The sequence below is a fragment of the Cavia porcellus genome, unplaced genomic scaffold, assembly GCF_034190915.1.
Source record: "Cavia porcellus strain 051 isolate PalLab524CR breed Dunkin Hartley unplaced genomic scaffold, mCavPor4.1 scaffold_25, whole genome shotgun sequence".
NCBI classification, from domain to species: domain Eukaryota; kingdom Metazoa; phylum Chordata; class Mammalia; order Rodentia; family Caviidae; genus Cavia; species Cavia porcellus.
The window spans coordinates 40,123,753-40,147,585 of record NW_026947508.1 but is presented as its reverse complement, the minus strand read 5'-3'; the positions used below and the strand labels follow the sequence as shown (position 1 = coordinate 40,147,585).

The window sequence follows — 23,833 nt, the reverse complement described above, 5'->3', positions numbered from 1 at the left end:
AACATGTATCTTCTCCCATTTTTTCTCCATTTGATGTCCATCAAAATGTATCATTTACCATTTAGTTTTTAAAAATGTGAGGGGCCAGGGGTTTAGCTCAGCAGCATAAGTGCCTGCTTGACAAACTTGAGGTCATGAGTTCAATCCCCGGTACCTAAATAAATAAATTAAATTAAATAAAAATGTGTGTGAGCCTGGAATATAGCTCAGTAGCACATTGCCTGTCTGACAATTACCAGGTCATGAGTTTGATTCCCATTATCAATAAAATAAATAAATAAATGCACCAGTTACTTCATGAAAAATGAAGGGCTAGGGAGGAAAAAATTGAAAGAATGGAGAAAATTATACTGTAGAAGTCGGGGGAGATGGAACCAAATTATGTTTTCTAATTGAGAATGTATTCTTGGTCTGCAGGAACTGAGTTCCAGAGGAAAACAGCAGGCTTCATTCACTCATGAACAAGCTTTCACTATGCAGTTCAGGTTGGCCTTGAACTCACTTTGTAGCATAGGCTGGCCTCAACTTCGCCAGGGACCCTCCTGCCTCAGCCTTCCCAGGGCTGGGATTACAGGCCTGTACCACCACACTCCCAGCCTGCTGGGTTTTTGTTTGTTTGTTGTTGTTGTTTTGGTATCAGACATCAGAACTCAGGCCCTTACACTTGCCAGGCAGGCACTTGTGCTGCTGATCTACATCCCCACCCTGGCTTCTTCTTTTTTTTTTTTTTGTACTGGGTATCAAACTCACAATCTCTCACTTGCCAGGCAGGTGCTTTGCCACTAAGTTGCTGAGCTATATGTGGGTCCTTCCTGCCTTCCTTTTTTTGTTTTGTTTTTTGGTGCCTGAGATCGAAACCTTCCACTGCTGTAGGAAGGCACCATGGAGGAGAAATGGGAGCAGCCACTGAGGCTGAGCCCAGGAATGAAACAGCAGGTGCTTGTAAAGGTCCAGCGGGGCCCAGTCCAGGCTCCACTGAGCTTCGTTATCAGGAAGGTATCTCGGGGTCAGGCTCACTGTGCCAGTGGCTCATGTGTCTTCACTAAGTCTTCAGCTGTCCCATAGGAAGACTGGCAGTGCCTTCCTGAGCTACCTGGGAGGTGGGCACCAGGCCACCCAGGGGAGAAGGACATGCAGAACAGAAACAACTACTCCAGTCCAGCAGGCTTTGAAGTCTTTGTTCAGGGGATAGGAACAGTACTGCTCTGCTTCTCCCCTTCCTTTCCCTTCTGTGAGCTCTTCTGGGGAGTGGGGGGCGTACTGCAGGGAAGGGGAGGGGAAAGAAGAGAAGGGAAGACTGGGTCCTGCTTTAAGGAATTGCTGTGGTTTGCATGTATGCTTACTCCAAAATCCCTTATGTTGAAACCTAATTACGCAGATAGTAGAAGGTGGAACTTTATGCTTGCCAGGCAGGTACTTGCCAAGCTTTCATTTGTGTTTTGTTTTGTTTTGTTTTGAGACAGGATCTCGCTATACTCCAGGCTGGCTTCAAACTCATGGTAATGAGCCTCAGCAGCAGGTAGGGTTAGGATTACAGGCTTGCACCACCACATCCAGCAGGTGGGGCTTTTTGAGGAAGTGATTAGATAAGGACTCCACCCTCATGAACAGGATTCATCACTATATAAAAAAGTGCTAGAGCTAGAAGTAAGGTCCAATTTTGAACTACTTACCCAATGTGCATAATCCTTGGGTTCAATCCACAGCACATGAAGAAACAAACAAGAAGTTCAGCCTGGGCAATTTAAGTGATTTGGCAAGATCCTAACTCAAGAATAAAATGTGAAAAGGGGTTGGGAGCTGGGCTTGATTGTGCATGCCTATAATCCCAGGAGGATTGCTGTCAAGGCATTCAAGGCCAATTTGAGCTACAACTTGAGTTCAAGGCTAGGCTAAACTACACAGCAGAGACCTTGTCTCAAAAAAAGAAGGGGAGAAAGAGTACGGGATCTAGTTCAGTGCAAATGAAATGGGAAGATTGGGCATGGCTAAAATGGATTTCCAAATAGGCATGACAAGATTCCCAGAATACCTGTACAGAACGGGTCCCTAAACCAGGCACCTTACTTCTCTGGAGAACTCAAGCAGATTTTCCATAGGATGGTCTTGACCTGACATCACCCTAAGACACAGGCGATACAAAAAAATATGGTCCACATTGAGGTTTTGCCCTCTTGTTCACTCTTGCATGGTGGGCTGCCCTCACACTGTAGGTTACACTTATTTTCCTACTTTGACTTGGCCCAAACTCACTTTTCAGAGCCTATTTCTCTTCCTACCTATAATAAAACGTTGCTCCCATTCATTTTGTCTTGACCAATTCTTTGCTCAGGACAGAAAGAACCAGAAGTCACTTCCAAAGAGAATCCAGTAGCCTAAAACCAAGCAACAAAAAGACCCTGGATTTAATCCCCAGTACTGAAAAAATAGTATTTTCTCCTTCTGTCATGTGCACGTATAGCAACAAAGGGCCACATGCAAAGCGGTGAACTGTAATCAGACAACAAATGGGTTGACACCTTGATCTTCGACTCATCAGTCTCTAGAACATCAGGAAGTAAATCTGCTCTTCTTGATAAATTACCTAGCCCATAGACCATGACACATTTTTTGGTCATAAAAGAACCATAAATATGGATGTGTCAAACCCTCATTTATTCTTTAAAATATTTCTATTGATGAATTATTAATTTTATGAGTGTCACTATATCAAACAATGAGTGTTTAACAGGAAAAACTATTACAAAAATAATTACATTTGTAATATTTATTGAGTGTTTCAAAAATTTTCAATATTGGGGCTGGGGATTTAGCTCAGTGGCACATCACTTGCCTGGCAAGCATAAGGTTCTAAGTTTGATTCCCAGCACCAAAAACAAAACAAAACAAAATTTTCAACATTGACTAGTTTTTGGTATACAAAGTCTAAAAAAGAACAACAAGGGGCTGGGGATTTAGTTCAGCGGCATAAGTGCCTGCCTTGCAAGCAGGCGGTAGTGAGTTCGATCCCTGGTACCGATAAAAAGTGAAAAAGACAAAAAAAAAAAAAAAAAAAAAAAGAACAACAAAAATAAAGTCCTGTAAATACCAATAGCACTCTACAAAAAAGTAATCTTTACTTCAATTATCATACCTAAGGCAGCCTTCACACATGACAATAGCACATTGTGTAGACACGTATTGCTTATATGGACAGCACATGCAGTTTGCTTTTCTGACCTTTTTTTAGGACATATAGTTGACTGGTCTTGCTGTTTTGTCAAGATGTTCTTATTATATTATACAGTGTGTAGATAACAGGAATAAAAATATCAATAAAATAAAGTATTAAATTCTGTATATTACACATTTAGAATAAACCAACATTTTCACATAATCTGTGTATTTAATTATAAAACCTAAGAGATTACATCAGAAATAAAAACCTATGTGAACTACAATAAAAATACAACAAAAACAATTTTTGTTTCAATTGTCACACCCAAGGCAATCTTTATACGTGAAAATTGCATGTTTCATATACAAGTATCACTTATGCTGATGGCATGTGTGTTTCATTTTCCTGTCCTTTCTTGTAGGACACAGCTGACATTTTTTTGGTTTTCCTGTTGTCACAGTAGGTTTTTAGGATGCTGCACATACATGTTCACCTGTCGGTTCACCAATGTGCTCCACAATTTTTTTTACATAATTCTCTGGCCATAAACATTTTGTTTTTCCTCTGCTGTAAATAATCTCTTATGAGTTACAGTCCCAATCCTCTAAGAAAATTTCTCCACAGTATTTTGCCCTTGTTATTTTCTTTGTAAACTATCAAACTATGCCATACATGTTTAGGATCAAGTAAAACACTACCATTGGCCAGTGTTTTGTGTTTCAAGTAACATTTTAATTGCTACATAACTCATCTACAACAAGTACTCTGCCTTTGGTTTTGCTGTAGAAATTTTCCATCTCAGGCTTCCATTTTGTTGTGGTTTCCCTATGAGTATTTCCATCATGGTGCAGTGTTGACATCAGCGGTACCAGTTTGTTTTTCTTTGCCATATACTAGACCAATTGAAATCTTTTTGAGATCCAAAGACTGTACTATATAATCTCTGTTTTGAAATTGCAACATTGCATTTGACATTTCTGTTTTGTTCTTGCATACAGTTCCCGTGCTAGTCAACTTGTGTTCTGTTAGCAAATGGAGCATCAATTTGAAACTGGTAAGCCAATTGTCAAAGGACACATTCTGATTAATTTGGGAGAAAAGTCTGTTGACATCATTTGATTTATTACTATATGAATAAGGACCTAATGGCTGAATTCCAGGATAAATGTCTAAATTAAAAGCAAACTAGGCTGGGGATTTAGCTCAGCGGCATAAGCGCCTGCCTTGCAAGCGTGCGGTCATGAGTTCAATCCCTGGTACCGATATTAAAAAAAATTAAAAATAAAAAAAGCAAACTAAGTCTTCTCATCTGCAAGGGTGTGATTTTTTATGCCATATTTTGATCCACTGCTTTTCCATAACTCTGTGATCACCATAAGAAACCGCTGCCAAGTACAGTAGACCTATGAATGCTTTCAATTCAGTTAGTGAAGTGTTATAATAAATACATTTTTAATATGGCTATTGGTACACATTTCAGCCTTTGCATATTTCACAGCATCTCATAGTACCTCATCTGTTATAACTTCTAACACTGAATGGCAGTGCTGACATTCTGTCCAATACCTTTTACCCCTGCCAACATGCTCACTATATTTTCTGACCTAATTCTAACATGCAGTCATTCCATTCAGTAGCATGGCCATTTCACATTTCGATTAATCAAATATGTGTTCACATTGTTTTATTTGTTATCTGAATCAAGGGGATCTGCATTCCCTGTGTTTCTATCAGTCAGTTCTTGCTTCATGTCACTGTCACATGAACTCTGGCTCACAGAGCCAACATCAGGGGCTGGGGATTTAGCTCAGCGGCATAAGCACCTGCCTTGCAAGCAGGCAGTCGTGAGTTCAATCCCTGGTACCAATAAAAGGAAAAAGACAAAAAAAAAAAAAGACAGAATCAACATCAAAGTCATCATCATCATCATCATCCACCCAAACCACTCTTCTGGTATGAAAACATGCATTTTACAACAACTGATCATCTTCATCATCCATGCATGAGTAATCTAACCCTTTTGAGCACCTCCCAAACTTGCAAATCTGGCTTTTCATGTGCCATTGTACTTAACTAGGCTATTTCTACCAGTAAAATCAAAAGAAAACTTTTAAAAAAACAAATCCTAAGGGTTGGCACAGTGCCTGGCTCAGTGGCACAAATACCTGGCTGGCAAGTATGAGGTCATGAGTTTGATCCCCAGTACAAAAAAAGCCCTACATAAATCCTAGAGTAGGGTGGGTGTATTACACCCTCTGTGATGCTCAGGCAAACATACACCAAACCTGTTAGCCAAGCATCATGTCAGTGAAAATCCTAATTTGACACTATTGCACACATGCACACATCATGCTTTGTATTATACCAAATGGGTAAACACAAAGATTTCTTCTTGTATCCCTCAGGGAAAGGTACCAAGAAACATGGCCATTTACTATTACACTTAAGTCAAAGTTCACAATAGAAAACTAACAGATGTGTTTGTGGAACCAGTGTTATGCTCTTTGGTCTAATCTCAGGTATTTTGTTTATAGCAGCACAAATGGAATAAGACAGGGACTCCTAGCTCTATATGCACAAGATATTACACTCAAAAGCTCTGCCATCTGTAGGGTGCTACAACCTTTTATTCCCCAGTACCAGGGTTTGAACCCAGGGCCTTTTTGCTGAGTTACATCCATAGCTCTTTTTTATTTTTTGAATTTTAATATTTTAATATCAACAAAAGATAACATATAAGTTGATAACCACTTCAACTTTGAATATATATATATATATATATTTTTCTCTTTTTAAACTCTCTCTCTCTCTCTCTCTCTCTCTCTATATATATATATATATATATATATATATATATGTATTTTTTTTTTTCAGCACTAGGGATTAAACCCAGGGCCTTCCCACTGAGCAATATCCTTGGCAGTTTTTATTTTGAGACACAGTCTTGCTAAGTCACTGAGCTGCGCACACTTGGCTAAAACTTTTATTTTATATATATATATATATTTTAGCAGAACTTGTTATGCAATGCAGGTCAGACTTGAACTTACTATGTAGACCACACTGGCCTCAAACTCACAACAACCCTCCTGCCTCAGCCTCCAGAGTGTTGGAACTAGAAGAGTGTGCCGCCATACCCAGCTTGGGTTAAAATTTGAGGCCTTCAAGGCCCCAGCTGTATCATCTGATCCCTGGTAAGAGGGTAAGGACACCAGGATTACTCAACCTTTATGCTGTCAGTTCCTGGGGCTCATGGTGGAATCAATGCCTGGCTTAGGGCTGAGGGTAGGAGTCCAGGGCTTATTAAGCAACATTGTTTCTAATTAGAAACATTCAAGAGGGGAGCTGAATTCATAGCATCCTCTGCCTTAGAATTTAAACAACCCAGCTTGGAAATCATTAGACAAGAGGAGGGGGTGGGGTGAATGTATGATGATGCCATGGTAGACCCCAATATTGGGCAAAGTTAATGTATACATATGTATATATTTTGTTGTTTTGAGACAGGCTCCCACTTGAGGTGATCCTTCTAATTGAGTCCTCTGGGTGCCCAGCACTTTTTAAAAATTTTATTACATATATATAATCTCTCTCTCTCTCATATATATATATATATATATATATATATATATATATATATATATTCTTTTTGAGACAGGGTCTGGAATGTAGTTCAGTCTGGCTTAGAGATCACTTTGTAGCCCAACTGGTCTCCAACTTGAAACAATTCTTTTGTCTCAGCCTCCTGAGTACTAGGATTACAGGTGTGTACCACTATACCCAGTTTAAAATTTTATTTTAAAGCAAAGTCTCATTAAGTCACTAAATTGCCCAGGCCAGGTTCAAATTTAATGATGTTTTTACCTTACTCTCCCACAGTACTGGAATTACAGGTGTTTACCACACACACCCCTGGATGCTTATGATTTATGGAAACACTGCCAGGTCTTTGGATGCAGTTTCTGGAGCCCCTGATATGTTTTGGGAGAGTTCACCTGTGATAAATTGATTGCATAAATGACCTCAATACACCACTCCCTGGATATATGCTTTTTGCAAAGTACTGTAATTCAGTAGCTTCTTCCCCAAGAAAAAGATTCTATTTTTCCACTACTGTAACATTTATCACTTGCTTTAACTAAGTAAGAGCAATGGGAAAAACACTGTGCTAGCTCTTAGTGAGTTTTTTTTTTTTTTTATCGCTACTGGGAATCAAATTCACGACAGCCTGCAAGGCAGGTGCTTATGCTGCTGAGCTAAATCCCCAGCCCCGAGTTCTTATTTATTTATTTCTCTCTCCTGAAACCCTTCCAAGCCCAAGCCAGTTGCCAGTAGGTGACAAGCCATGTGGCCTACAGGCTACCTACCCAGCTACCTCTACTCAGCCACATGAGAGACCCAGCTGAGCAAAGCCATCTGAGTGTAGATACATGTGTGGTAGCAAGCCCCTGTCGAGAGGAGAGATAGATAGATAGATAGAGATAGAGAGAGAGAGAGAGAGAGAGAGAGAGAGAGAGAGAGAGAGAGAGAAAGAGAGAATAATGGTTGTTTTTGTTTCTTTTTTCGAGACAGAGTCTCACTATGTAATTCAGTCTGATCTTGACTGTGCACCACCACACCTGGCAAGAATGGTTGTTTTAACAACTAATTTTAATGTTGGTTTATTATGAAGCAATACATCATGCTGATCTAATAACTGATCTAATAACTAACACCTAACACCTACCAATATCTCAAATGAGTGACTGAGACCCACAGATAACCAGTGACTTGTTCAGCACTACATAGCCTGTGGGGAGCTCAACTGTGAGTCAAACTTGTACCCTCAAGACTCAATCCCTACTGCCTCTGTATTTGCCATGGACACAGACAAGACTCTACTATTGTTAATTGAGGTTTACAGTCAACAGTCTGGAGAGCTACAAGCTACACCTTAAATATTTTCCTCATCCTGTTTTAATCCAAGCTCTCTTTGCATGTACATGAAATTTTATGTTTGCTTCTTTCTACAATTTATTTGAAGTGGAAGGGTTATTTTACCCTCTGTTCCTTAGCTTCCTCAGCTATAAGACGGAAATATTTTGTATTACTTCTTTGGGTGCCATGAAAAAATATGAGTTCATGTTAATAAAATGCTTAGACTAGAATCTGGCATGTATCAAGGGCTAGATCATTAAAAAAAAACATAATAGTATGACTAAAAATGAGCCATGGCAATGACAATTTTATTAGAGAAACAGTTTTATTTTGATCATGAGAGCCGCATGTTTTTCATTTTGATATGCTGAAATCAGTATTGCGTGTTGAGTCAGATTCTATGCCCTGCCATAAATTCCTCTATCTAAAACAGCACAGGAAACATCCTGTGGGTGGCTAACAAGTTTCTGAAAATCAGACATGCAAAAAAACACTTTTGAGATATTATCACACATTCATGGCACATTTCACAAAGAACATATTCTTCATAGGTTGTGTGTAAATCAAGCCCTAAAAATCCATGTTATCTGAACTCATCTCAGGAATTATTTTGCAAAATCAAATGGCTTTTATAAAGCAAATTTGTATTCTTTGACATTCAAAATATTGAACAGAAAAGAAAATGTTGAACACAGATGCAATGTCTGTGTCTGCTAAAATAAATCTTCCCTGCCTAGCATTCCCCTCAGGGGACTGTGATCCCTGTCTCCCATCCCAGAATCCCTTCCTTCAAGGTTGCCTGACACTGAAATTCAGTACAACTCAAAGGACCCCTAGAGGTCTCCTGTCTCTCATTTGGCCTTTAATCCCTAGCTCTTTAGCCCTGGGATCTGTGTGATTCCTGCCTCTCCTGAGGAAAGTTAAACAGGTTTGAAGGAGCTGTCTTCAATGACTCTGCTGTCGTTACACCGACAATCTGGATATTCAGCTGCCAAGTCTGCAGGTGGTAGACCCCAAGGATTCCTCCCAAGCTGGCAACAACGCGTTGGCAATGTTCTTCACAAACAGGGACATCCAAGAGACATAGCCCACAGCTCTGGCAAATGACCACATCTGGTTCTAAGAGTTGGAGGAATATACATCTCTTGTTCAGTCTCTGAGAGACTGCTTGCATGAGCACAAGTATGAAAGAAGGCCCTGACACACTTTGCAGTCTTCTTTAAATATTTTAGGCTCTAGTATTATTCTGTGCCCTTAAACACACTATTCTGTTGACCTCTAATGCCTGATGTTTCTCTATATTTTTCTCCCATTCCCACTCAGCAATACATTACTGCCTTGCAAACTTTTACTCATCCTCAAGATGGTGTTCACAGGCCTCAGGTTTCAAGTGGCAGGCAAAGCATAGTATTAACTATTGCCATTAAAGTAACAAATAAGGGCCAGGGATATAGCTCAGTGGCACGGTTTTGCCTGGCAAACACGAGGTCATGAATTTGATTCCCAGTACCTAAACAAATAAATAAGTAGAATAACAGAAAAACATATTTTTAAAATAAATAATTGGAAAAAAATTAAATTCCTCAAAGATTAAAAGCAAGCAATCTTAAATTGGAAGTAAAGGCAAGACAAAAAAAAAAAAAAGAGAGAGACGTCATCAAAGACACTAGAGGAAGCCAGCACACTCCCCTAGGGAGCCCTAGAGAAGGTCCAAGCTATATGTGTTAGGTGCTGAGCCCACAAGCCCCTATATCAAGAGCAGAGTCTCCCAAAGCAGAGAGATTCGTCTTCCTTTAAAAGAGAAGGGCAGGGGGCTGGGGATTTAGCTCAGTGGCATAAGTGCCTGCCTTGTAAGCAGGCAGTCGTGAGTTCGATCCCCGGTACCGATAAAAAGGAAAAAGAAAAAATAAAAAAAAAGAGAGGGCAGACATGGCCAAACAGCCTCCTCAAGTATAGGAGTGCAGCTCAGTGACAGAGTGCTTGTCCTGCACTCCTGAAGCCCTGAATTCAATTCCCAGCATTGAAAAAACAAAAAACCCAAAAACTTGAGATCATCAGGCTGACCTCTTCTGATTTTGTCATTGGAGAAAACTCAATGTCCTGGTAAACTGCAGCCAGAGACACACATACCCTGTGGGGTTGTAAAATGAATGAAGTTAGCAGAGGTTCGCCCGAGAAGCTTTTCTGGCTTAGTTGGAGGGAGAGAAAGGAAGGACAGATGTAGAAAGGTACCAGTGTAGGACCAAACAGCTGGCTCCAAAAGCTTGGGACAGTGCATCTTTGGTTCCTTTCTGCTGCCCTCAACCTGCAGCGTTAGACATCGCTGGACAGTTTCTCAGCAGCAGCTGACACCTGAGACTCAGAATATGGCAGCAGCCCCAAGGTCACTGTGCCATCCTCAGCACTGCAGGCAACCTGTGTCTCTCTTGTCTATCTTGTGAAATGCCTAGGACCCCATACAAGACCTCAGTCAATGAGTTTTAGCTGGTGTCAGTTCTCAAGAGACCTTGGAGGTCACTGGTTCAATATCCCATTAAGATGCAAATACTGTCAGTTATATCCTTGTCTGAAAATCATCTAGGTCACTGACTCAATTTGTACTGTATTTCCAATCATTTTTTTTTCTAGGTGGGGAGATTTGATGAACTTGATTTGAAGGAGGCAACAGCACAGTAAAAGCCTTCAGGTGTGCAAGGCCCCGATTTGTCCAGGAGACCATAATTCAGGATGTATTTTACCCTATCTACAGCCATCAGCATAAGGTTCTCAGTCACCCTGCCTTCAAACTCATCTGCATTAAACTTGGTGAAGATCCTTTTTTGAGATGTGGATTTTCTGGTGGCCAGAGAACTTGAACTTGGCCCTGTGTAAGACCTTGATCACATGTTATTTTTTTTGCAGTTTAATGCAGATGGACGTAATGACTTGTCCAATGTGAACCTTTGCCACCTAGCACCCAAAATTAAAGAAAGAAAGGCTTATTTCAGTTCACAGTCTGTAAAAATTTCAGTACATAGTTGGCTGGCTCTAAGACAGGGTGGCATGCCAGAGGGGCACTGCAGAGGACAAACAGTCCATGGCAGAACATACAAGAGGCAACTAGCAGTAGCCTCCATTTCCCTCTTATTCCATCCAGGCTACCAGCACTTTGGTTGGTACCACATACACATGGGATGGGTCTTTCCATTATCCACACTCAGAACTATGCTAAGAAGAAACACAAACCCTAGATTCAGCCAATTTCAAAAAGCCCAGCCTATGAGTGCTCTCTAGATAGGAGCCATAACATTGGGATTGAACCCAGGGCCTTTACACTGCTACATCTGCAACCCTTAAATTTTTGACCCAAGTCTTGCTAAATTGCTAAACTTTCCAAGCTGGGGAAAAACTTGGAATACTCCTGCTTCAGCATGCTACAGTTCTGGGATTTTAGGTGTGCGCTATAATACCTAGCTGGAGAGAGCAATATTTTTGGTTTCTAAAACAGAGTCACGCTATATGTTTCAGGCTGCTCTTGAATTCACTTTTAGCACAGGCTGGCCTCAAACTTTCAGCAGTCCACCTGCCTCAACTTCCTGAGTGATGGGATTATAGGTGTGCACCCCTCTGTCCTCCATGATTCTTCTCAATTCTTTGAAGCAAATTGAATTCTGGATCATAGACCAATACTGCCCTATCAATTAACTTGCTTTTAGGATTAAATAACAAAAAACCCAACCAACCCAAAATGGCTTAAATAATAAAGATAACTGGCCAAAATGGAAAAGATCACAATGAAAATGACTGACTTTGATCAGAGCACTGGCAATGGTTCTCTGCAATAATCTTGGTTTTCGCCTTCCTCTGGGTACCTCAGCTTCACCCTCTGGCTGATTAGTCTCATGGCTGCCAAGCAGCCATGCTTCACACATGCTTCCTCCTCCTTATCCAGGAGAAAGCATTATTTCCCACAACCCTTGAACAGAAGTTCTGAGTTTTTCTCTGATCTCATGAATCAATCACTGTGCTATCAGGATGGATTTACCTCGATAGGGTTAGACCAGTTAGAGCCCACCCTGGGGTAGAGTATGCTACTATTCAACCAGACTATTGGTTGTTAAACCCACAATGTCTACTTCCTAAAGACTAAAAATCATCAGAGTATAATACCTCAGCACACTTTTCCCCCTGTCATTATATAACAAATTACCCAAAACTTAGCAGCTTAAAACAAGAGATTCCATTTACTATCTCACAATTTCAGTAGAACGGGAATTTGGGCCTGGTGTAGTAGGGTTATTTGCTTTAGAGTCTTTCACTAGGCAGCAATCAAGATGTGTTAAGAGCTGGAGGTATAGCTCAGTGATAGACCATTTGCTTGAATGTACAAGAACCTGGATTTGATCCCCTAAAACGAAAAAGATCTGAGGGAATCCCTGTTTCTTGTATTCATAAAGCCTGTGCCCTCTACCTCTGAGTAAGGACTGCATAGAGGAGTGATTTACATCTGACACAAACTGTCAGCAACTTGTTTTTTAATTGTTAAGAGATTAAAACTTTTGCTTAGGACATGTCCAAATTATACATTTTATTTTTAGAAATCATTCTTTATATTTAAATTTTTAAAAGAAAAATCTGAAATATTGATAAATAGTCTGCATGCTGTTAAGCTAAAACAAATGCTGGGGAAATACAGCTGGGCACAGTGGTGCATAGCTGTAATCTTAGGAGTAGAGTTAAAAGATAACTGTGAATTTGAGGCCAGCCTGGGCTACATAGTGAGTTTTAGACAATCCTAGACTACATAGTGAGACCCTGTCTAAAAAAACAAAAAACAAAAAAACATCATATGAGTGGTAGCAGATCCCTATATAGGGGAAAGGAGTCTGAAGGCAGAAAAAGAGTAAAATACAGATGTCATTAGGCTTTCTGGCTAATCTTAACTAGAAAGAGTTAAAACTTTGCTAGATGAGGCAATTAAAAGGATAAAGAAAAGAGCTGATAAACAACAGGAGGAAGCCGGGTGTCTTTACTAATTCAAACAACCCTTACCTCTCCAACAAAATGCAAGGAAGACAAAAGGTAACCATTAAAAAGAAACCATTACTTATTATTTATGAAATTTATTTAATATATAAAAATACACCTATGCGTGTAATTTTTTCTACTGTTGGGCTCTAGGGTCACTGTATTACTGCACTAGATATACACACATCCCCTTACTTAATCATTAATTTGACCTTATGTGTAAGGCTCCTAACCTACTCCTATAAGCCCAGAGATAGTCCCTGACAAGGACAAATGAGTAGGGGGAAATCAAATAAAGCCCATCTAGGAATGTGCATGTAGGCAACAGTGCCCAGGTTAGGATCTTGGGGTCTATGATCTAACCTAAGACAGCGCATCAGGTTGTGACAAGCTCCAGGGGAAAGCATCCCTATCACTTGATAAAAGGAAGCTGGACACAATCCATTGGCAACTGTCTTTTGATTTTTCTTTCCTACAAATAAGCGTCTTCCCTTTTAAACTTCATTCCTTTAATTGGTTACTGGTGCTGAGTTTAGAATCCTGGTAGGCTGAAGAGTAGAGGTGTATATGCCAGATGCAACACTTATATATATATATATATATTTTTTTTTTTTTTTGGTCTTTTTTGTTTTTATCGGTACCAGGGATCGAACTCACGACTGCCTGCTTGCAAGGCAGGTGCTTACGCCGCTGAGCTAAACTCCCAGCCCCAGATGCAACACTTAAAATCTCAGCAGTTGGGAGACTAAGGCAGGAAGACCACCATAGTAAGATTGTCTCAAAAAACAAAAACAAAACAAACTATAAAAGGACTTGAGAGAATGCGTTAAGAAAGTGATTTATTTAGGTTAATTTTATTTTGTGAAGCTACCCAAATGTTAAAAATAACATCACTTGTTATGGAATCTAGAGACTGCAAAATTTTAAAATTCTGTGCTGCATTTTTGGTGCTGATACAGTTTTGTGTAGTTTTTTTCAAATGTCTGTGCATTAAAAATTGTTTTCTATGGAATTAGTATCTTTTGGCCTTTTTGAGATAGGGTTTTACTATGCAGTTCAGCCTGGCCTTGAACTCACTTTGTAGGCCAAGTGGCCTTGAACTTGTGGTGCTCTTCCTGCCTTAGCCTTCTGAGTGCTGGGATTACAAGCATGTGCCATCATATTCCACTAGTATTACATTTTGAGATAAAGAATTTATATTGCTTGATAAACTTTAGTTTGTAAATTTTAAGTTTATTCATCTCAACTTAAAATAATGAATCAATAAACTGATGAAATACAAAAGATGTCAACTAGGGCTGTAGTTAGTTACCTCAAGGTACAAATGGAGAAAGATTCCCTTTTCCAAGCTCACACAGCTGCTGGTATGATTCAGTTCCTTGAGGGTTTTGGGACTCAGGGCCTAAATTCCTTGATGTTCGCTGGAGGCCCCCTCAAATCTTTACAAGGAGCTCCAGCAGAGCAAGCATACTGCCAGAAAGAAAATCTCAGTAAGGAAGCTAGAAGACAGTCTTTCAACCTCATCACAGAAGTGCTAGCTTATCACTTGCTATACTGTTCACAGAAGCAAATCACCAGGTTCAGCCCCATTCATGGGAGTGTACTACCCAGAAGCTGAATACTAGGCAGCAATGGCCTCTGGGACCCATGCAAATAGCTGTCCAGCATATTTAGTAAACAGGCTCTCATTTCTTTTCATACCACCATAATTAGTTTTTTGGGCTTCAGTCAAAGTCTTACTATGTAGCTGACTGGTTTCAAACTATGTAGTTTTATATGTAACCCCAGCATCTGTAACCCCAGCAATTGAGAGGCTACTGCAGGATTGCAATGCATTCAAAGACAGCCTGGGCTACATAGTGAGTGAATTTCATAGCAAGAACCTATCTCACCCCCGCCCCAAAAAAACCCTATTATATATCCCAGGCTGACCTCAAACTTTAGGCAATCCTCCTGCCTCAGCCTCCCAAGTGCTGGGATAACTGGTCCGTGCTATCATGCCCAGTTTTATTCAATGTATTTTAAAGTAGTTTTTATACTTTTTATTAATACCACAATTCACAATAAGAATATATTTTGAATTAAGGCCTAATAAACATATATATACATACATGCTATATTTTGGATCTGGAATGTTCTCCAAAGCCCATGTTATGTTGGCTTGGTGTCCAGTGTGGCATTTTGAGAGGTAACAAAAACTTTTACGATGTGTGGCATATGAGCAGTCTTTGGTCACTGGAGTCATGCTCTTGAAGGGAGACACAGGACCTTGGGGACAACCTCTTCCTCATTTGCAAGTCCTGGAAGAGTCTGCTCCACCACATATCTCACCACAAGTCCAAATTAATGGGCCAACTGGTTATGGACTAAAACCTCCAAAATAAACCTTCCCCCTTCTTCGTTTATCTCAGTATTTATTACAGGAATGTAAGGCTAACACTATATATACACTGAAGTAAATGCTTCAAATAGTAGTATTTTCTCCTGGGCAGGGGTATACCACTACACTGAGCTACACTGGGCTACAGCTCAGTAGAACACTTGTCTACCGTGTGTAAAGTCCAATAATATTTACCTTTATTGTGTAATACACTCTGATCTACTCTCCCTTCCTTTGCTCTTCCCTCCCTTCCTCTCTACACGTCTTTTTTTTTTTTTTTCACGAGTTTTACTATATAGTCCAGAATGGCCTTGACTTTGTTACACAGTCCAAGTTTCATTGAATTTGGGACCCATCCTGCCTCAGCTTCCCAAGTGCTGAGATTACAGACATACACCACTATTGTTTCCTTTCTCTTTTGGGGGGTGACGGGGCAGTCTTGCTGTTCAGCCTAGGCTTGAACTCACTACGTAACTTGAGCTGGCTTTCAACTCACAGTGACCCTCTCACCTTATGACTCCTTTCTTTTTGCAGTGTTGGGGAGCAAATCCTGGTCCCATGCATGCCAAGCACATCCTCTGCCACTAACTCTACACTCCTAACCCTCTGTCTCCTTTTGAAGGTGACTTTGTATTAGTGGGAGTTGAACCCAGGCCTTTTCCCACTGAGCTACATCTCCATCCCACCCCACTTTTTATAAGGGTTTCATAAATCCTTTAATTGCCCAGATTAGGCTTGAACACTCAACTCTCCTGCCTCCATCTCCCAGAGTGCAGAGATTATAGGCACGTGTCACCGCATTCAGCTTAAAATGATCATCTAATTTATTATCTCAGTAGGAGGTGTTATAAAATATTCTATTACGGGCCAGGGATTTAGTTCAGCAGCACAAGTGCAAGGTCCTCAGTTCAATTCTCAGTACCAAAGATAAATAAATATTCTACTGCATCTTGAGTCAGTTTTTTTGTTTTTGCTCATCTTTTTGAGACAGGGTTTTGCTATGCAGTTCAGGCTGGATTTAAACTCACTTTGTAGCCCAGGCTGGCCTTGAACTCACAGCAGTCCTCTTCCCCCAGCCTCCCAAGTGCTGGGATTATGGGCATAAACCACATTTGGCCAGTCAGTCAGTTTTTATTGTGAGAGAAAGCAAGATTTCAAATTTGAATCTTTTGGACCCTTTAAGTAGGCATTGATCTATTCATAAGGGTGGGGCCCCTGGAACCCCAATGCTTCTCATTAGGCCCCATTTCCCATGACTGTTGCATTGAGGCGATTATGTTTCCCCATATGCTCTTGGGTAGGTGGGGGAACACACTGAGACCATAGCAACTGGCAAAAAGTTTCATAATATTCCTTTCTCTTCTTCCTCCAGTCCTAGGGATTAAACACAAGGCCTTGGCACTGAGTTACGATGCAGCTCTTTTAAAAAATTTTTATGCTGGACATGGTGACTCATGCCCAGCACTTGGGAGACTAAGGCAAGAGGGTCACCATGAGTTTGAGACCATAGTGAGTTTAAGGCCAGCCTGAACTACACTGAGAGACTGAAGTACTGAGACTCTGTCTTTCTTTTTTTTTTCTTTTCTTTTCATCAGTACCAGGGATCGAACTCATGACTGCCTGCTTGCAAGGCAGGTGCTTATGCCACTGAGCTAAATCCCCAGCCCCCAACCCTGTCTTTAAAAAAAAAAAAAAAAAGTGAGGTGAGGTGCGAAGAAAAGATGGACCTGCAATCTGACTCACAACTGCCTTCTCCGGGCCCCAGTTTTGCCCCTACAGACATTCAAAACATATCTTCTCTCCCAATCTCAAAAACTCTACTATCTTGCCAGGCATAATAGTGTATGCCCTCTATCTCAACACTCAGAATGTGTTTTAAGGCAGGAGGATTGCAAATTCCAAGGTCAGCCTGCACAACATAGTAAAATCATGTCTCAAAACACAACAAAAATAGTTCTATTTGGAAACAGCATCTGTCTTTCCTAAGTCTGTCCTTTTCATGTATAACACTGCCAATTCCCCAGGTCTTCTGTCTTCTTGGGACACTGTTTGCCCTCCATCCTATTCACCCTCCTCAGGCTATAACTAAGTTTGTCAATATGCCTCCTAAAATGTTACTTCATGTTTTGAAATCCTTAAGTTTAACAGCTCTCTAAGGTGAGGACTGACCTTAAGGAGTGAACTGACCTTCAGAAGCATTTTATGTTGAGGCAGCTATTTCATTTCCTCACTCAGCAAATGCTATTGATAATCATATTCCAGTGAGAGGCCCATGGAACCTGATCAGTTTGCTTTCCAGCTTAAAACTCTCACACTACCTTCCAATTTACTCTAGATAAAATACTCATTCTTTTTATGCAGCCTATAAGGTCCTATGTAGTTGGCTTATCCAGCCTTGCATTTCACCATTCCCACCTTTGTTGTAGTCTTCTGGTCCTTGCCCAGGTCCAGGAATGCATGCCTGCCTTAGGAGCTTCCCATTCATACAACCTGTTCCCTCTGTCAGAGAACCCCACACTCACTCTACCACCTAATTTGATTCCTCTGCATCTTCAGGTTTAAAATTTTCTTCCTCAGGGGCCAAGAGTTTAGCTCAGTAGCACAAGCACCTGCCTGGCAAACCTGAGGTTATGAGTTTGATCCCTGGTGCCAAAAAAATATTCTTCCTCCAGGGCAGATTAAATTGTTGTGGAAATCTGCCATCAAACCAAATGGAAGACCTCTGCAACTGGGAGTTGCAAGGCAACTATTTATTACACTAGTGGGCTGGTGGGACCAAGTTTGAATCACTAGCTCTGACTAACAGTGAAACAGAAACTTCAACACATTTTGTAAGCAGGAAGTACAAAAGCTGAAAATGGGTTATCACATAATTGGTTAGATGGATCAAATTGTATGTTGCCAGGCAGGTTTGTTCAGAGCACGTTAGAGGAGTTGTTTACCATAAGGCAAGAGAAAATAGGGAGGGCTGGGGCTGAGGTGGTGGTTGGAACTAAGCATGTCCTTGACTAGTTTGTCTTGGTTGCACAATTCTTGAAAATATGTTTATATGTCAGACAGTGCATGCAGTCCAGATGGATGCAGTTAGACTGAGTCAGGTTGGATTATCTCTAAGTTTGCAGTGACATGGTCAATCAAGGCTGAGTTAAATGGTCTAACTATGTGGTTGACTGTGTGAGCACATCTTGCCTTAACAGAGCATTAGACTATTGAATTTTAACTTTTCTGTTACAAAGTTCCCCAGCCATATACCCTACTCTTTTCTCAGGACTTTGCTCAGCTGCAACCTACTTGAGAAATTAACTGCAATTACTTTTATTTATAATTATAAAACTATAATCTATTTGCAACTATCTTGCCCTCTAGGTTGGCCATCCCATGATTACACTAATATCTAGGATTAGACCTAGCATATAAAAGGCACTCAACTATGTATTGATTATATAAAGCATGCGTATTGGTACTTAAGACCTAGGGCATCAAAGATAAATACTAGCCTTGCCCTGAACCATTCCTAGTCTGGGAATAGGGTAAAGGAGAAAAAGCAATGGGATGTGCTATACTCATAATTTATATAGAGGATGGAACAGCTCAGTGTGCTTTACAGGATCTGGAAAGACTTTGTGGAGGTGCAGACTTGCTCCCTGAGCAAGAATAGAAGGAAAAGAGTGCAAGACAGAGAAGACAATGTGACCTACTTCAGAGTATCTGTCAGGTTATACCTGAAAGGGACATGGAGTCTGAGAGGAAATTGGGGGGGGGGGGCAACCCTAAGAACAAACTTTAGAAACAGATCAATACCTCTCTCAGATTAGGGAGGCTTGTCTCTGATGATTTTAGGGATGGAACCAAAGGCCTCATGTATGTCGAGCATGCATTCTACCTCTAGTTCATTACCAGTCCTTAACATGTCAGTTACAGTACTTACTGATAAATGCTAATAATTTCATTAGACTGATTTGTGCTCAAAACTGAGTATCTTACAATAGTCACCATTTTATGTGCTCAAAGTTTTGGGGTCAGCAATTTAGATTGGTCTTGATAGAGGTCATTCACACAGTTGAGGCCATCTGACTGCTGTCCCAGAATGGAAGGTCCAAGATGCCCTCCAGCTGGATCCATAGGGTAAAAGAAATTACTTAGCTAAGACTAAGTACTCTAAGCTTCTTCCCTTATTAAAATGGGTCTAAAAAGGAATATCTACTAGGGTTTTGTGAGGATAAAAAACAACAAAGGGGCCTTTGGTTCAATCACTGTGACCTGCATGAAGAATCCTAGTTTTGGGAAAAACTCAAATCGGAAGTTCCTAGGAAGGTTTTCATGCTACTCTTGACCATGAAATCAAGCCAGACACTCATAACTAACTACACCAGTTGCAAACTATCATTAAGGAAATTGATCCTGGAGGTTACCAGAGGACTGTCAGACTCTAAAGAGATATAAATCCCAATACCCTTATTTTGTCCAAAAGTGAAAAACTAGGCATTCAGGTATCCCAAAGATAAATAGGAAGTTTTAGCAATGCAGTTGTAAATCAACTTATTTTCCACAACGTGAAATTCTAGAAAAGGCAAAATATAGTGACAGAAAAACAATGATTACCTGGGATGTGGAACGGAAGGGAATAAGTGCAAAGAAACACAAAGGAGATGGAATTAACTTCTGTATCGTGATGGTGATCCTAGGTACACTATTAATTACTAAAACTTATTAAACAGAGCTGGGAATGTAGCTTAGTGCTAGAGTACTTGCTTAGAGTATACAAAATCTGATATTTATTCTCTAGCACTAACCAAAAAAATAAACAAACAGAACTTCAAAAAACAGTACATTTATAACTGAATTCAGACATGAAGGCAGACACCTAAAACTCCATTACTCTGGGAAGCTGAGGCAGGAAGATCACAAGTTTGAGTCCATCCTAGGCAATTTAGTGAGAACCTAACTCAAAATAAAAATGGCTAAGGGATACAGCTCAATGCAAGGTCTTAAGTTCACTTTCCAGTAGCCTCAAAACAAAACAATAATAAAACTGATGGATTACACAGTATATAACAAAAGTTTTCTTTCAAAAAGAACATGGTGAGGGCTAGGTGTTTAGCTCAGCAGCTTAAGTGTCTGCCTGGCAAGTTCAAGGTTGTGAGTTCAATCCCCAGTAACCAACACCACCAAAACAAAAAGAACACAATGATAGCTGGGTATGGTGGTACATGCCCATAATCCCAGAACTCAGGAGGCTGAGGCAAGAGGACTGCTGCAAGTTTGAGGCCAGTCTAGGCTACACAGTGAGTCCCTATCTCAAAAAAAAGGCAGGTCTTAAACTCACAGTGATCCTCCTACCTCTGTCTCTCAAGTACTAAGATTATAGGTGCATCTCACCATGTCTGGCTCACTTAATATTTTATTGCTGAAATTCATCCATATTACTATGCATCAGTATAGTTCATTTGTTTAGACAACTGTGTAATACTCCACTATGTAAATATTCAAGTTTATTCATCCATTCTGTGGCTCATGAGCATTTGGATTATTTCTGGACTTTTCTGCTTTTGTGAAAAAAGCTGCTATAAACATTGTTTACATGTGTCTTGGTGTACACACATTAGTTTCTCTAGGATTTATCGCTAGTATTAGAATAACCAGGATATAGAGTAGGTAACCATTCAATTATAGGAGACAAATTATTTTTCAAAGTAGTTATCTGCTTTTTTTTTTATCACAGTCTGTCTGTCTGCAATTAGACTGTAACTCTAGGCGTAGGAAATTGCTTCCTTTTCAATTAGTACTCTTTAGAATTCAATCAGCATTAGGCTGGATATCCAAAGGCTAAGGGCAGAAACCCATACAGCAGAGTCCTCTCAGCCTTAGAAAATACTATGTACAATATAAATAGCAGGCAGGTTTGGGGGGTGGATGCACACAGCAATAATCCACACTCAGGGCTGAATTCTCAGCAGGAGAATTGCTGAGAATTTGAGGCCAGCCTGGGCTACGTGAGTTCAAAACCAATCTGAACTACATAGCAAGACCTGTCTCAAAAAATCCAATTAATAATTAATAAACAACAGGAAGCAACCATATGCATAGAGGCTGGTTAGGGTCCTACTCAGAGTACCAGCAAAGCTCCCTAGGTCTTCCTACCTTCCCTTGATCTAGAGTCTAGAAGACTATCCAAGCCCTCAGCTACAATGCAAATCCTAAGAAAAAAATAAGGTTTAACTTCAGCTAAAGATCTTCTTAACTGATACTTTAGGAGCCAAGTAAGAATCAGCAGAAAAGGGCCAGAAATACAGCTCAGTGGCACAGTGCCTGCCTAGCAAGTGCAAGGTCCTAAGCTTGATTCCAGTAAAAAAAAAAATAAAAATAAAAATAAAGAACAGGAAAAGCATAAAGGACAAAAGGAATAGAAAAAGGAGGAGAGGGATAAGAAAAGCAAGAAGTGCCAAGAAACATTCAGAAATCCTAAAATTATATACCACTGTCTGCACAGGGTTTTTTCAGGAAAAAAATTTTAATAAAAAACAAAATCCACAGTGACCATCAGCCAGTTTTGTTTCGCTTTGTTTTTGAGACAGGGTCTTGCAATATAGTTCAGACTGGCCTTGAACTCACTATGTAGTCCAGGCTGGCTTTGAACTAGGGATGATACTTCTGCTTCAACCTCCCAAGTTCTGGGATTACAGACATGTGCCACCACACTCAACGACTGTAAGCAGGTTGTAATATCCGTGCCATAAAGGTTATCTTCTTTGGACTAATGCTACCAAAACATAACTACAAAACCATCACATGGTAAGTAAATTATGTAATGTTACCCTCAAACACAAATTGTGTGAAGTAAAGCCCGGTGATGCTGGGAAGTGTTGAGGGATTTGAAGTGGGTCAAGGGACAGGCCAAAATTAGAAACAAGCACAAAAACTGCCCTAGTTGAATCTCTAGTACCACAAAACACTAAGATTCCCAGGTACAAATGCAAAAGGTGGTGAGTTCTCAAATATTCTAACAGCTCCCTAGCTCCTTGTCCTACAGGAGCTCATGGAATGCTGGCTGCTAGATGAAGGAACAAAGAAGGAACCCACAAAAAGAGTATGACATTCCTATAGCAGAAGCAGCTTCTCCAGCCACAGCAGTGCCACTGATAGCACAAGGAATAGCCAGAATTATTCAGCACAGCAGAGTTTTCTCAACAAGTAAGAAGTTATGCATCAGCTTAAAATATTTAGTCACTTGCTCCTCAGTTTAGATCATAACCCACATGGGGAAACTAGGGAGGCTTGCTGGATCTGTCAACTAATTAAATGGAACTTACCTCAAGCATTAGAGGAGATTTATAACCAGACGCCTGTAACCAGGCTGAGGTGTTGGGGTTAGGCACCTTAGAGCTTCAGCTCCCACTGGGAACAAACAGAACTATAACAGTACCTGGACTGACATGAAGTTCCCAACAATAGCCCCAGATCTAGGGAGCTTCAACGATTTTATTGACTAACTGCTTCTTCCCAAGTTTACAGCTTACAGTGTGGGCCTGCTCACCGGTTCCCCCTTCTAATCCTCAAAAGGGCATGAAACTTTAGCACAGTTGTGGAGATGGGGTGGAAGTATAAGTGAGCTAGCAACCTGCTGATGCTCCACAACTGGACATCAGGACATACAAACTCCTACTTCTTACTGCTTAAACTGTCTTCAGAAAAACTGGAAGAAATTGGAGGCAGTATCCAGAGTGTTTATCTGCTAATGGTCTCGGTTTCTGGTACCTCCAACAGAATATACCCTTTGTCTTCCTAATTCAGGAACAGGGTAATGCTATGTTAACCTATGCAATTTGCAGAAGTACATAGGCCCAAAATTGGCCATCAGGTTTGGCAATACCAGTTCGCCAACCTGGCAGGACTGAAAGAAACAAAATGTGTCCATAAAAAGCTTTCGGAAGTGAGACAGGTCTTCCACCTGAACCCTGATGCTGTATTGGTTGGCCAGAAGCTCAATGGTGCCTTGCACCACATACTCATTCTGTAAGTGTGAGAGTGAGCAGGTGGAATAAACAACATGACCTCCTGGTCTGGTGGCAAGAAGTCCAGCCCTGAAAATAGAAACAGAAAGAAGCAATGACTAGTGAGCTTCCCAGTTGTAGAAGCAACCAAAGAGTTAAAAACAAAGCTAGGGCAGTCTACTACACAATGGGGAAGTGAATTCGATACCCCTTTAAGTCCCTTCTATGATGACACTGCCTGAAACTTATTCTCAAAGCAGAGAGCAACCCAATCTTATTCCATGAACTCTCCTAGTCTAGGAAGGCTTCTTTTGTATCCTGACTCTAGTTACGGAATAAACCCTAAAGCTGGTGATACTCTGACTTTTTACCTCAGCCCTC

General features: G+C 40.5%; 1 protein-coding gene across 3 annotated transcripts in view; it reads right to left on the bottom strand.

Annotated features, from left to right (window-relative positions):
• Window positions 1-8,380: 8,380 nt before the first annotated feature.
• Nsun4 (NOP2/Sun RNA methyltransferase 4) overlaps window positions 8,381-23,833 on the bottom strand; it is a 33,810-nt gene continuing 18,357 nt past the window's right edge. For all 3 annotated transcript variants that reach the window (XM_003462485.5, XM_063236400.1, XM_063236399.1), the window contains exon 6: window positions 8,381-23,542. In XM_003462485.5, the coding sequence (XP_003462533.1) occupies window positions 23,266-23,542 (277 nt within the window). In that variant the 3' untranslated portion in view covers window positions 8,381-23,265. The remainder of the gene's footprint in view (window positions 23,543-23,833) is intronic.